This window comes from Rhinopithecus roxellana, chromosome 12 (assembly GCF_007565055.1).
Source record: "Rhinopithecus roxellana isolate Shanxi Qingling chromosome 12, ASM756505v1, whole genome shotgun sequence".
NCBI lineage: Eukaryota > Metazoa > Chordata > Mammalia > Primates > Cercopithecidae > Rhinopithecus > Rhinopithecus roxellana.
The window spans coordinates 136,316,616-136,330,909 of record NC_044560.1 but is presented as its reverse complement, the minus strand read 5'-3'; the positions used below and the strand labels follow the sequence as shown (position 1 = coordinate 136,330,909).

Genomic DNA, 14,294 nt, shown 5'->3' with positions numbered 1-14,294 from the left:
AAGTGCACAGAAAAGGGAGTATGATATGAGAATGTTAACTGAGCATCTATTCTTTAAGTAAATTTCCTCAGTAGGTTGAAATGAACAGATATGGGAATCAACTCAACCAGAAGGGCAGAGGTGAGGGAATCACAGAAGAATTGACCCAGAGCCCTATTTCAACCAGACCTAGTCCTGTCCTACCTGTATTCTTTTTGATGTTTGTTTTGTTTGAGATGGAGTCTCACACCGGCCCCCTGGGCTGGAGTGCAATGGTGCCATCTCGGCTCATGGCAACCTCCGCCTCCCGGGTTCAAGCGATTCTCCTGCCTCAGACTCTTGAGTAGCTGGGATTACAGGCACCGGCCATCACACTCGACTAATTTTTGTATTTTTAGTAGAGACGGGGTTTCACCATGTTGATCAGGCTGGTCTCGAACTCCTGACCTCGTGATCCACCCGCCTCAGCCTCCCAAAGCGCTGGGATTACAGGCATAAGCTACCGTGCCCAGCCTCTTCTTTTTAATTATGCATGCCAATAAATTTTGTTCCAGCTAGTTGGAGTGTGATTTTCTATTTCTCACAATTGAAAACATCTTGATTTAAACAACCATGAGCTCCAGCAGCCCACTCTAGTAATCTGGTGGTGACAAAGCAGAGCATTATTGGCCCTGTATTTCTTTTTTTGTTTTTATCTTTTTTATTTATTTTTTCTTTTTCATTTATTGGCCCTGTATTTCTGATGGTAGCATGAAACAAGATATGATGGAACTTAAGTACTCATTGTCCTGGAAGGTAAGGTTCAGGACAAAAAAAAACAGTGGGAAACTTTCTCCCACCTCCACTAAATATACACCTGAGTAAACCCTTCATCCAATTAGTATGATTTGATCATCACACACTGCATAACGTGTAATGATGTCTGAGAAGTGTGGGGTGTTGTCCAAAATGCTGTGTCCTTAACAGGTTAGTCTAACATCTAAAATGCATGCCATATGATGTTCCCCTTTTTTGCAAAACCTTTCTCATGAAGCTTTATGGAACTAAAAACCAGTTGGGATTTTTTTCTTCATTCAGTCTGTTTCTATCACAAAAGCTCCCAGAAAGAAAGATAGCAAAAGGCCCCACCAAAGAAACACAGCACAGCTGTACACTGTATGGAAAAAGTCTTAAATGATCAGATAGAAATTTTGGCCTGTTACTGCTTGAAAAATGAAGCTGAACTGAGGACAGAAGCCAACTGCTAAAATATTACTCAAATTGTAGACTGCATGGTTTTCTGTTTTTTAATTAAATGTCATTTCCTTGAATTTATTTTAAGGCTTCTTGCAAGAATCCTTTTCCCAGTACAATTATAATGACGAATTGGGGCTGAGCTCACTAAAATGTTCAAATATATGTCCTATATATGATAGATTTTTCCTATCAAGTTAAACAATTCCAGGGAAGCCACTATTTGTTAGGTACTGGTTCAAGGTCACGATCATACAGCAGCAAACAATGTTCCTGCATGGAGCTTAGATTCTAGTGGACACAGATTTTGTCATGTGCCTCATTATACTTTTGCTAAAGTTCTGACCTTACTTATCATTTTGAAGTCTTCATTCCTGCATATTGCTTATTGAATGTGAAGGTTCTGATTGAAATGTATTGTATCATTCTTTATAAGGTTTCTCTGTTTTGTGTTCTCTTGACAACTGTGACATTTTGAGCTCTGCTTGAAACTGGTCATATTCATACAAAAAATAGATTGTCTTCAATGAAATTCAGATGACTATAAAAACTTAGCTCACTCATGAATTCTTAAAACATGACATTTTATAAATATTCTCTGCTGTGCGGATTTTCTAGGAAAATGAGAAGTCTAAGTCTTGAAGAGCACCTCTATCACACTCATCATAATTAATGGATTTATCACCATCATGGACTCTCTGATGAATCTGAAGACATGAACTCTTACTAAAGCCCTTACCACACACAAAACATTTGTAGGGTTTCTCTCCAGTATGGACTCTCTGATGGGCTTGAAGATGTGAGGTCTGACTGAAGCTCTTACCACACATGCCACATTTATAGGGTTTCTCTCCCGTGTGGATCCTCTGATGAACGTGAAGATATGAGTTCCAGATGAAGCCTTTCCCACATTCTTCACATTTGTATGGTTTCTCTCCTGTGTGGACTCTCTGATGGGCTTGAAGATGTGAACTCCAACTGAAGCCTTTCCCACACACATCACATTTGTAGGGTTTCTCTCTAGTATGGACTCGCTGATGGTCCTGGAGATGCGAACTCTGACTAAAGCCCTTCCCACATGTCTCACATTTGTATGGCTTCTCTCCTGTGTGAACTCTCTGATGGGCCTGCAGGTGAGAGATCTGACTGAAGTCCTTCCCACATGTGTCACATTTGTAGGGTTTCTCTCCTGTATGGACTCTCTGATGGGCCTGAAGGTGGGAATTACGGCTGAAGTTCTTATCACACACATCACATTTGTAGGGTTTCTCTCCAGTGTGGATTCTCTGATGGGCTTGAAGATTCGAGGCCTTACTGAAGCCCTTATCACATACCTCACATTTATATGGTTTCTCTCCAGTGTAAACTCTCTGATAAAGACCAGAATTCCTATTAAATATCCTGTCACTTACTTCCCATTTGTATGTCTTCTCTCTAGAGTGACCTCTCTGATGGGCTTGAAGTTGTGATGTCTGACTGAAGCCTTTATCATATACATCACACTTACAGGCTCTCTCTCCAGCACTATCTACACAGTGAATGTCAAAATCTAAGCTATGATGGAAGCCCTTCCCACACCTGCCACATGTACACAACTTCTCTCCTGGGTGAGTAAGCTCATGAGAGGGAAGACAGGAGTTCTGGTTGAAGCTCTGGGCACATACTTGACATCTGTAGAGGTTCTCTCCTGTGCTGACTCTCTGATGAGGTTGCATATGTGAGCCCTGACTGAAGCCCTCACCACTGTTACCATTCTGATAGCATTTTTCTCCTATGTGGACACATTGATGCCTGGGAAGCCCTGAGCTGTAACCTATGCCCTTCCCATACTCGACACTTACATGAGGCTTGTCTTCTAAGTGTAGTTGCTGGTGAAGTTCAAGATTAGAGCCAACACTGAAGCCTTTTCCATTCTCATTAGAGGTTTGCTCTCCTGATTGGATTATGCTCTGCTGGGATGATTCCTTCACACAGTCTTTTCCACAATTATTGTGGTTAAAAGCTTTCTCTCTTTTGTGTACTCCATGACCATCATGTTGATGAGTAATCCTTTGCCTAACACAGTGATCACATTTACAGAGATTATTTTTTACATCAATTTGCTGACACCTACTCTGATAATTCTGTGGTTCTCTCAGATACATTTTCCTCCAGAAATCCCAGGTGGTCCTCATTGGAAGCTCTTGATTTTTGATGCTATTTGAACTCTCCCCTTGCCCCTTTATTTTATAGTTCTCATCTTCAGAGACCTGAATAGATTCTCCTGTCCACACCTGACAGGGGGAATCACCTTGTTTTAGCAACTTGGACCTCTGGCCTTGAAGATTTATTATGAAGTCTTGATTACTGGTTAATTTACTTGTAAATTGTTGCCATATTTGCCAGCATATAAGTTCTTCATATGAAAGGAATCTTAATCTTACTTCTTGAGGGGTATCTATCTCATTTTGATTCCTGTGTCCTGGAATGATAAAGAGAACTCAGAAATGAAAATGAAGACAAGTGAATATTTGTTCAGAAATAAAAAACATTTCACAGGTTGACCACATTGGGAAACCTTAATAAACCAGTGGAGAATTCAGCTTGACTTTATCATTCAGCTTGACTTTATCATTGGGTTTTTTTTGTTTGTTTGTTTGTTTGTTTTTGAGACGGAGTCATGCTCTGTCGCCCAGGCTGGAGTGCAATGGTGTGATCTCAGCTCACTGCAAGCTCTGCCTCCTGGGTTCACGCCATTCTCCTGCCTCAGCCTCCCGAGTGGCTGGGACTACAGGCAACCGCCACCATGCTCAGCTCTTTTTTTTGTATTTTTAGTAGAGATGGGGTTTCACTGTGTTAGCCAGGATGGTCTCGATCTCCTGACCTCATGATCTGCCCGCCTCGGCCTCCCAAAGTGCTGGGATTACAAGCCACCGCGCCCGGCCTATCATTGGTTTTTTTCATGCCTATGGGAACAAAAAAGGCTGATTTCTATATACAAAATGTTAATGAGACTCATTTAGAGCTATACCAAGACTGTTTTGTTTTGTTTGTCACCCAGGCTGGAGTGTGATGGCATGATCTCGGCTTACTGAAACCTCCACCTCTGGGGTTCAAGTGATTCTCCTGCCTCAGCCTCTGGAGGAGCTGGGACTACAAGTGCACGCCACCACACCCCGTTAATTTTTCTGTATTTTTAGTAGAGACAGGGTTTCACCATGTTGGCCAGGCTGGTCTTGAACTCCTGACCTCAAGTCATCTGCCTGCCTTGGCCTCCCAAAGTGCTGGGATTACAGGTGTGAGCCACCATGCCTGGCCAATACCAAGACTTATGTATGTGGTCAAATACACGTACAGAGCAACAAAAAGATGTCCTAGAAAGACATTATAGAAGAGTAACTTTGCCTCCTTGTCCATAAGAATAATCACTTAAAAATCCTCTCCTCTTTTCCATGGTGGATGTATAAAATCTACAAAATCCTGGCTATATGTGAGCCTCAGAATCATGGTTACATTGTACAGCCTGCATCTGTATATGATAAAAAGTCCAAAATGGTTAGAAAAGCCTAAATCTCTCCTTCAGCATTTACAAGTGGATTATTAAGTGATGCCAAGAACTCTCAGAGGAAGAGGGGACATCCTTGGCAAAAGTGAAGAGAATATAGAAAAATACCTTCTCTGTCTTGAGAATGAACCCATAAGATGGTACCATTATTTCCTTAATTTAGTCCTTAAACATATACATTTGATGAGCTAGATTTCGGAGAATTCTCCTTCTTTTCAATGAGGTTCTAAGTATATAATATTCAATTAGTGAACATGATAAATGAAAAAAAATTAGAAAACGTATTCCCATAGCTGACACACCCTATAGGAGAGTAAAGGCATTGAAAATTGTTGCCACTTGGTTTGACTGAATTTTCTGATAAACATAAATGACTAATACAAGATGGTCCCCAGTGATCACTCCCTGTTGGATTCCACTCCCTTTTGAAGTCCCCTCCCACACTGTATCAAGCTTGGTCTGTGAAACCAATAGAATATGGCAGAAGTGATGATCTGTCACTTCTGATGCTAGGTCATAAAAACACTGTGGCTTCTATCTTCCACTCTCCTGAATCACTGGGTCTGGGAGAAACCAGCTGCCATGTTTTGAGGACACTTCAGCAGCCCTAGGGAACGGCTCACTTAGCAAGGAAGCGAGGCCTCCTGCCACAGCCATGTGAACGAGCCCACCTTGGAAGCAGGTCCTTCAGTCCCAGTCAAGCCTTCCAGGGACTGCAGCTTCATCACTCTTTGACAACAGCTTTTTGAGATCCTGAGCGAGAACCCCTCAGCTAAGCTGCTCGTGTATGCCTAACCCACAGAAACTGTAAACCAGTGTTTGTTGTTTTAAGGTGCTAAGGTTTTTGTTTTGTTTTGAGACGAAGTTTCGCTCGTGTTCCCAAGGCTGGAGTGCAATGGTATGATACCAGCTCAATGCAACCTCTGCCTTCGGGGTTCAAGTGATTCTCCTGCCTCAGCCTCCCCAGTAGTTGGGATTACAGGCAGCCGCCACCACACCTGGCTAATTTTTTTTTTTTTTTTTGTATTTTTAGTAGAGATGGGGTTTCACCATGTTGGCCAGGCTGGTCTGGAACTCCTGACCTCAGGTGATCTGCCTGCCTCAGCCTCCCAAAGTGCTGGGATTACAGGCGTGAGCCACCACATCTGGCCAAGGTGCTAAGTTTTACAGTAATTTGTTATACAATAATTGATAACATAGGTGTCATAAAAATTATAACTAGGCTGAACATACATCAGAAGAGTATGTGCTGAAATAGTCCTTTAATGACACCTCTTTATTCCCTGCCTGTGAACTTTCTCCAGGAGAAGTAAAGACAGTGAGATCCACTTAGCACCCTTCTCTGTGAGGTTTTGTTTTATTGATCCTTGAGGGAGATGCCCTTTAATTTGTACTTCTGTCCAGTGAAAATAGACCTCAGGAATATTTTGTGTAGGTGGAGCTGGGTACCTAGATGGACAGGCAGACTGTGAAACCCTGAAAAATTCTGATGTTTAAAGAGCAGTGAGGGTAAAATACGCTGTCAGATTTGTTCAGTTTTCCAAGGGCTGTGAGTTACATGGTTATATCCTTTTGTCAAAACTCATCCAATTGCACACTTAAGGTGTGCACATGTAAATTTTAACTCAATAAAAACTGTAAAACAAATAAGCCATTTTACTTTCTGAAAATTTAGGGAGCTATACACTTACAATTTGTACAGTTTTCTGTATATATTTCAATAAAAATTTGGCCAAAAATTTAAAAAAAGAAAGATTTGTGGCTGGGCATGGTGGCTCATGCCTGTAATCCCAGCACTTTGGGAGGCCAAAGCAGGCAGATCACTTGAGGTCAGGAGTTTGAGACCATCCTGGCCAACATGGTGAAACCCCATCTCTACTAAAAATACAAAAATTAGCTAGGTGTGGTGGCCATGCATCTATAGTCCCCACTACTTGGGAGGTTGGGGTAGGAGAATCGCTTGAACCTGAGAGGCAGAGGTTGCAGTAAGCCGAGATTGTGCCACTGCACTCTAGCCTGGCGACAGAGCAAGACTCCATCTCAAAAAAAAAAAAGAAAAGAAAAAAAAGTAAAGATTCGCTCAAGGAGGCAAAGAAGAAGTTGGGAAGCTACCTATTAAGAAAAAAAACAAAAGGACAATGGCAATAACTGGGATCATAATTCCCAAGTTTAGGTTTGTGCACAAAAATGAGGCAGTCAAAGAAGTCAGCATCCAACATTCCTGATTGCAATGCATAAACTTGCATGCAGCATAGAGATACAAGAAAATAAAAGATTAAGAAGATTGGAAAGATTTTACTACCCCAGCTACTTACAAAATCCAAGGCCTGTCTCTCTCAGATAGGCAGAGAGATTCTCCTGGGTTTTGGGTTTTCTTTTTTGTTTGTTTGATTTAGTTTTGAGTTTTGGTGGGTAAAGTCAAGTAGGAATGACTTTAATTCGTATATTTTAGGTATTTATGATGTATATTCAAATTAAAGATAAATGAGGGAGTGAAGAAAAGGGGGAATGAAATAAGGAAGAGAAAGAATAGAAGGAGAGGGGTGAAAGCAGAGCAGGGAGGTTGTCCCTGGGTGTATGGATAAGGCAACTCTCACCAAAGGTCATGCAGATACCACAGGTTAGGGAGAGCTGTGAGGGAGCCATTTCACTACTATTCAAATGAAAACACCTATCCATTCGTCCATTAACTGACGTTACTGACATCGGTCCATTAACCCATTCATTCACTCATTCAGTCACTCATTCAACAAATATTGAATGGACGTGTACTATGTGCCAAGCCTATTAAAGGCAATAAGGATCAGCAATTTTAAAACAGGTAAAATTAGTGTTGGGTACAGTAGTGTACTCCTGTAGTCCTGACCCAGAAGTGTGAGCTGCAGCAAGCTATGATTGTATCACTGCACTCTAGCCTAGGTGAAAAAACCAGACCCCCATCTCTAAGAAAAGAAAAAGAAAAACGAAAAGAAAACAGGTAAAATTCTTACACTCATGAAGTTACACTCTAGTGGGGAAAGAGACCATAAAAAAGGAAACAAAATATAATACATGAATATGTCAGCTGGTGATTGACGATTAATCACAAAGTCAGGTGGAATAAAGAGATGGGTATTTAATTTAATTAAATGTATTTATTTATGTATTTTATTTATTTATCAGACAGGGTCTTGTTCTGTCACCCAGGCTAGAGTGCAGTGGCACAATTCTAGCTCACTGCGAGCTAATTTTTTTATTTGTTGTAGAGGTGGGGTCTCACTGTGTTGTCCAGGCTGGTCTTAAACTCCTGGCCTCAAGTGATCCTCCCACCTTGGCTTCCCAAAGTGCTGAGATTACAGGGATGAGCCATCCCACCCAGCCAAGGATAGGTGTTTTAAACAGGGTAGTCAAAGCAGGTTTCTGTGATGTTTCTGTGATAAGATGACATCTGACCAAACACAAAGGAAGTAGGCAGGGAGCCAAGAGGATGTATGAGGTAAGAACATCCCAGGCAGACAGAAGAGCAGGGCTTCAGGTAGAAAGAAATACATGTAGGCCAGGCACAGTGGCTCACGCCTGTAATCCTAACACTTTGGGAGGCTAAGGTGGAAAGATTGCTTGCGCTCAGGAGTTTGAGACCAGCCTGGTAACATGGTAAGACCTCATCTCTACTTAAATACATACATATATATATATGTATTTTTTTAATTAGCCTGGTTTAGTGGCATATGCCTGTAGTCCCATCCCAGCTACTCAGGAGCCTGAGGTGAGAAGATTGATTGAGCCCGGGAGGTCGAGGCTGCAGTGAACCATGATTGCACCACTGCACTTCAGCCTGGGCCACAGAATGAGACCTGTCTTTAAAAAAAATAAAAAACAAAAGCACACCAGGCATGCATAAGAAACACACAGCAGTCTTGTGTGGCTAGTAAGAAGTGAGTGAAAGGCGAAGGATAGGAAATAAATTCACAGGGAGTGGGTGGCCAGGTCACATAGGATCCTGAAGGCTCATACAGATTTTGGAATTCATGAGTGAGATGGGAAGTCACAGAAGGGTTTTGAGCCAAGGAGCGACATGATCTGACTTACATGATCTGGCTGCTATGTGGAGAATGAACTGGAGGGAGGTAGAAGGAGGAAGGTCATGTGCAAGCTGCTGCAGTAAACCGGGGTGATGAATGCTGAGGGCTTGGGCTAAGCTGGTGGCTGAGGAGGTGGTGAGGAGGAGAGGACGGGGTTGTACCCTGCAAAGACTCAGAGCTGCATGGTTCTCACCTGAACAGCCATCTCCTTGGATTTCTGTCTCCATCAGCCAAAGCTTGTCTTCTTTTCCCAACTGTAGTATCACATCTAGTTGGAAGGGGTGATAGCCTGTGAAAAAGAAATGGCATATATATAAAGTGAATGCATTATAGTCAAAAATTTTAATTCCAACACTACCATTTTCATGCGCTCTAAGTAGTATTTTTCAAAATTGTGATCATGAGCTATTGTCTGAATACCTTTTAATTTGTGATCTGGTACACAAATACATAAGTGTCAATCACTGAATCAAGTGATCAGATAATCTGATCCTATCCATTGTCTACTTTTATCACATTTTCTTTCCTGTTTCTACTTACAATTTTTGCTGCCTTGAGTGCAGTTCCTGACAATGAGCTATAATATTTCTACTTCATTTCATTAAACACAATAATAATGTAACTCACCAACTGATTTCAAAGCCCACCAAGATTTCACAACAGCAATTTGAGAAAAATAGACAAGGTATAGACAAGGTGTCCCTGGGGAATTAGGAAATTCACACCCCCAAGTTCAGAGAAGCATTTTAAGCATCCCAAAGTCTTAAATAATTGAAAGCAGGGCAGTCCAGAGGGCTGACATTCAGTCACAGTTTGAGGTGCCTGTCCTCACCCACTGACAGCAGGTTCCTGAAGTTCTCCAGCATCACATCTTGGTACAGCTTTCTCTGGGCAGGGTCCAGCAGCCCCAGCTCCTCCCTGGTGAAGACCACAGCCACGTCCTTGAATGTCACCATCTCCTACAACATCAAGCAGATGTAATCTCAATCTCATGGCCAATATCTACTGGGAGAGAGGCAGCAATATCTACTAGAGAGGCAGGTAGAAAGAACAGGCAGGAAGATGTTCTGGATTGTGAGGGCCTCAAATCAACTTTAAGTAGCTTCCTCCTTTTCTCCATCCCACATGCCAGTCTCATAGATTACTTTTCCACAGTCACATCAAAAGTGTATGCTACCAAAAAATAACCCCTGTGTATTTAATTTGGTGACATTTGTAAGTATTCCAACAGTAAATGCCCCAGCACTGTAAATCTTGAATCACACGGAATATGTATTTTATAACTTGACTGATACTACAAAATTGTCCTAGAAATGTTGGGTCAATTTAGTACCAAGGCTGAAAAAGGTGTTTGCACATGCATGTTTATAGTAGCACAATTTGCAATTGCAAAAATGTGGAACCAACCCAAATGCCCATCAATCAATGAGTAGATAATGAAACTGTGTGGCCGGGCGCGGTGGCTCACGCCTGTAATCCCAGCACTTTGGGAGACTGAGGCGGGTGAATCATGAGGTCAGGAGTTTGAGACCAGCCTGGCCAACATGGTGAAACCATCTCTACTAAAAATACAAAAAATTGGTGGCAAGTGCCTGCAATCCCAGCTACTCGGGAGGCTGAGGCAGGAGAATTACTTGAACCTGGGAGGCGGAGGTTGCAGTGAGCCAGGATCACGCCACTGCACTCCAGCCCAGGCGACAGTACAAGACTCCATCTCAAAAAAAAAAAAAAAAAAGAAAAACTGTGGTGTGTGTGTGTATATGCGTGTGTGTGTGTGTACGTATATATATATATATGATAGAATACTTCTCAGCCATAAAAAGGAATGAATTAATGGCATTTGCAGCAAGCTGGATTATACTGGAGACTATTATTCTATATGAAGTAACTCAGGAATGGAAAACCAAACATCGTATGTTCTCACTCGTAAGTGGGAGCTAAGCTATGAGGATCCAAAGGTATAAGAATGACACAATGGACTTCAGGGCCTCGGGGGGAAAGAGTGAAAAGGTGGTGAGGGATAACAGAGGATGCCTCTGGGGAGTAAGGAACTGACTTGAAAGAGACAGGAGGGACCTTTTTGGGGTAATATAAATGTCCTATATTTTGTTCCGAGTGGTGGGCTAATGCAATTATACAACTGTCAGAGTGGGATATACAACTGTTATTGACCTGACCACTTAAGATATATGTAATTTTGTAAGTAAATATTGCATTTTTAAAGCCCCATGAAAAAGTATTGCAAATTGAAATAACATTTAGAGATACAACATTGTGTATGTATGTTCGTAGCCTCTGAAAAATTAGACAAAAAATGAAAACCCTTCTGAGACAAATATATAAACACTAAATCATACAAAACTCTAGTGATAACATTAACTGAAAAAAGAAAATTATATAGAGAATGTGATTGTAGTTCTGTAAAATACACTGATAAGTATACATATAAGACATACAATATGTAAATACATATAAAACAGTATGGAGGAAATAGATGATTTGTATTGCAGTGTAGTAATGTGGATGTTTTCTCCCTTTTTTTGATATCTATGAATTTTTGCACTACTACTTATGAAATCAAGAAGATAAAATAAAACTACCAAAACTAAAAACAAAACAAAAGCTAAAGACATAAACAAAAAATTGAACCAACTTGACAATCAAGTAACTAGCAGATCCCAAATACCTGTTTTCCTCCTTTATATTTCTCAAGGAAGAGAAGAAAAAAAAGTGTCTAATCTTTGAAGGAAAGAGATGTCATTTTAAGAGATAAAAATCAAAACTCAACTCACCTGAAACTTGGTCATTTTCTCCTGCTCCTTCTAGGGAAGGGCAGGGTCCTGCGAAGGCAGAACTGGGAAAAGAGAAAGAAGCCATGAGAAATAGGCCGTAGCCCACATGGCCGTTCTGGGTGAATTTTTAAAAGGTGGCCGGGCATGGTGGCTCATACCTGTAATCCCAGCACTTTGGGAGGCCGAGGCAGGCAGATTGCTTGACCTCAGGAGTTCGAGACTAGCCTGGGCAACATGACGAAACCCCATCTCTACAAAAAAATACAAAAATTAGCTGGGTGTGGTGGGACACACCTGTAATCCCAGTTAGTCTGGAGGCTGAAGTGGGAGGATGGCTTGAGCCTGGAAGGTGGAGGTTGCAGTGAGCCAAGATGGTGCCACTGTACTCCAGCCTAGGCAATAGAGCCAAACTTTGTCTCAAAAAAAAAAAAAAAAAAAAAAAATGACCCTTTCTTCAGCACATATCACTAGCCCCTCAGCCAGGGGTCCTTCTGCAGTGAGCAACCTGCCCAATTCTAAGTAGCAAGCCTGACATAAGAGCCCTTTGTAGTTTCCAGGGTTATCATTCTCATACTGGATACTGTGGGAAATGAAAGGCAGCAGAATGTACTGGCTACAAAAGTGGATTCTGGGGTCAAATCCTGGCTTGGCTACTAATAACTCTGTTTAAGCTCATTAACCTCCCCATTCCTCAAATCTGTCACCTGCAAATGAGAAAAATAGTGCTTTCTTGCAAGATTATTATAAGGGTCAAATGTGTGAACAGATGGAAACTCTTATAAATCATTTCCCTGCAGTTGCAGAAAAGCAGATGATATTACACATCATAAAATTGTTGTTGCAAATGTCTTTTGCCATCATTTCCAACAAGAGAGTCTTTTATAACATCCAGATTTCAAAGACTGTACAATGCTTTATCTTATGAAATTCACCTTTACCTCTGAAAAGTCTATAATTCTGATTGGCTACATTACTTACTGCTTTGTTGTCCTGTAATATTTAATTGATATCAGCATTCAGTTTTATAAAAGGTATAAATATTTATGTATTTTCTTCATGTAGCCAGGAGAGTCTCAGTGGTATATCTCTCTTTCCCATGCTCACTGTTGTAAGGAAATACTAATTTAAAATGTGTCTCTGCTAGTTTTTTTTTTTTAATTTTAAACAGAAGTTTGACAGTGTCTGTCTCACTTAAATGAAAAATACTGTAGTACTTAATAATAGATCCTAATTTACAGAGTTGCTTTTGTGATTAAGTGAGCAAATCAAATAGTCTTGGCTAGGCTAATCCATAGAGACAAAAAGTAAATTAATAGTTGCCAGAGGCTGAGAGAGGAGATAGTAAAGAATGATGGCTAGGGAATAGGAGGTTTCTTTTGTAGGTGATACAGATGTTCTTGAATTAGAAAATAGTGATGGTTGTACAACCTAACATTGTGAATATACTAAATGCCACCGAATTGTACACTTTAAAAGGGTGAATTATATGGTACATGAATTATGACTCAATTTTTTAAATAGGGAGGAAAAGCCTTGGTTCAGTGTCTGGCACATTGTATCAGCTCTCAGTAAGTGATGACATGATGACTGTTGTTCCCATTTAATAGATGAGGAAGCTGAGGATTACTGAGATTAAGTTACCCAAGATCACAGAGCTGGTGAGGTGAGACTGCATCTAAATCCAGCTGAGTCCAGAGCCTGTCTCTTAATCGTGTCTCCTTCTCTAATCAGAAATATGAAGATATGGAAGGAGTCATGTCTTAGAGATCAGAGAAAGGGGAGTTGGAGGGTGTGAACTGCTGAAAATGATCTGCTGAGAGATACTGGAGCCAGATGATGAGGAACCTAATATCCTAATTGACTCTTCTGACTTACTAGCTCTTTGTGCCTGTTTCCTTGCCTATAAAGTGAGGACAACAACAGCATCTACTTCGTAGGGTTATTAAGAGGTTTCAGTGAGTATATACAAGATAGCGTTCAATTCAGATAGCTACTCCCGTTCACGGGTCCTCCTACTTCAGGTAGAAACACTCTAGTAGGGAAAAGAGCAATGTATTCTCTTCTCAAAGTTAGGGAGAGATCAATTCTTAACATCCAATTCCCTTTGTTCTGGTCCTATATTTCCCTGCACCCTCCTGCTCTGCTCAGTAACAGGATTTTGCAAGACTTGACATTTCACAACATTTAGTAGAAAAAAGCAAATGGGGTCTGGAGTGCCTGGCTCAGCTCTGCTCACTATATGTACCAGGGCCACTTTTCTAGGCCTGAATTTCCAGACTTTGTTCATTCCTAGATTGTCAAGTCCTCTTGTGCCTTTGCTCCTGCCACTCTGCCTCCAGAGAGGACCAGCTTCCCTGTCCTTCTCTTGTAATCCCTCCTCTTGGAAGCCTTCTGAGTAGCTGGAGCATTTGGGGTATAATTAGTAAATCAAGCATCTGTTTTGCCTGTGAGATAATGAACAATTACTCATCTTTTTATCCCAAGCACCTAGAGTATAGTGAGTATTTGATGCACATGGAATCAAAGAATGACACACAGACAAGGATTGTACTAATTGATCTCCAAGATTCCTTTGAGCTACAAAATTCTGAGGCTATTCCTAATTGGGAGGAGGAGAAGATGAACTTTATCTGTCAATTTCTTCTTGCTTTTTAATTTCATTTGCTTTGCTCAATCAACATCAAG

At 41.1% G+C, this 14,294-nt stretch overlaps 1 protein-coding gene across 1 annotated transcript; it reads right to left on the bottom strand.

The window, feature by feature from the left end:
• Window positions 1-1,251: 1,251 nt before the first annotated feature.
• ZNF233 (zinc finger protein 233) lies at window positions 1,252-11,812 on the bottom strand. Its single transcript, XM_030942534.1, is given in 6 exon segments — window positions 1,252-1,928; window positions 1,931-3,673; window positions 9,011-9,106; window positions 9,650-9,776; window positions 11,610-11,671; window positions 11,768-11,812. Coding segments are annotated over 5 exon segments (2,010 nt in total). The 5' UTR covers window positions 11,625-11,671; window positions 11,768-11,812; the 3' UTR covers window positions 1,252-1,899.
• Between the last annotated feature and the right edge of the window lie 2,482 nt (window positions 11,813-14,294).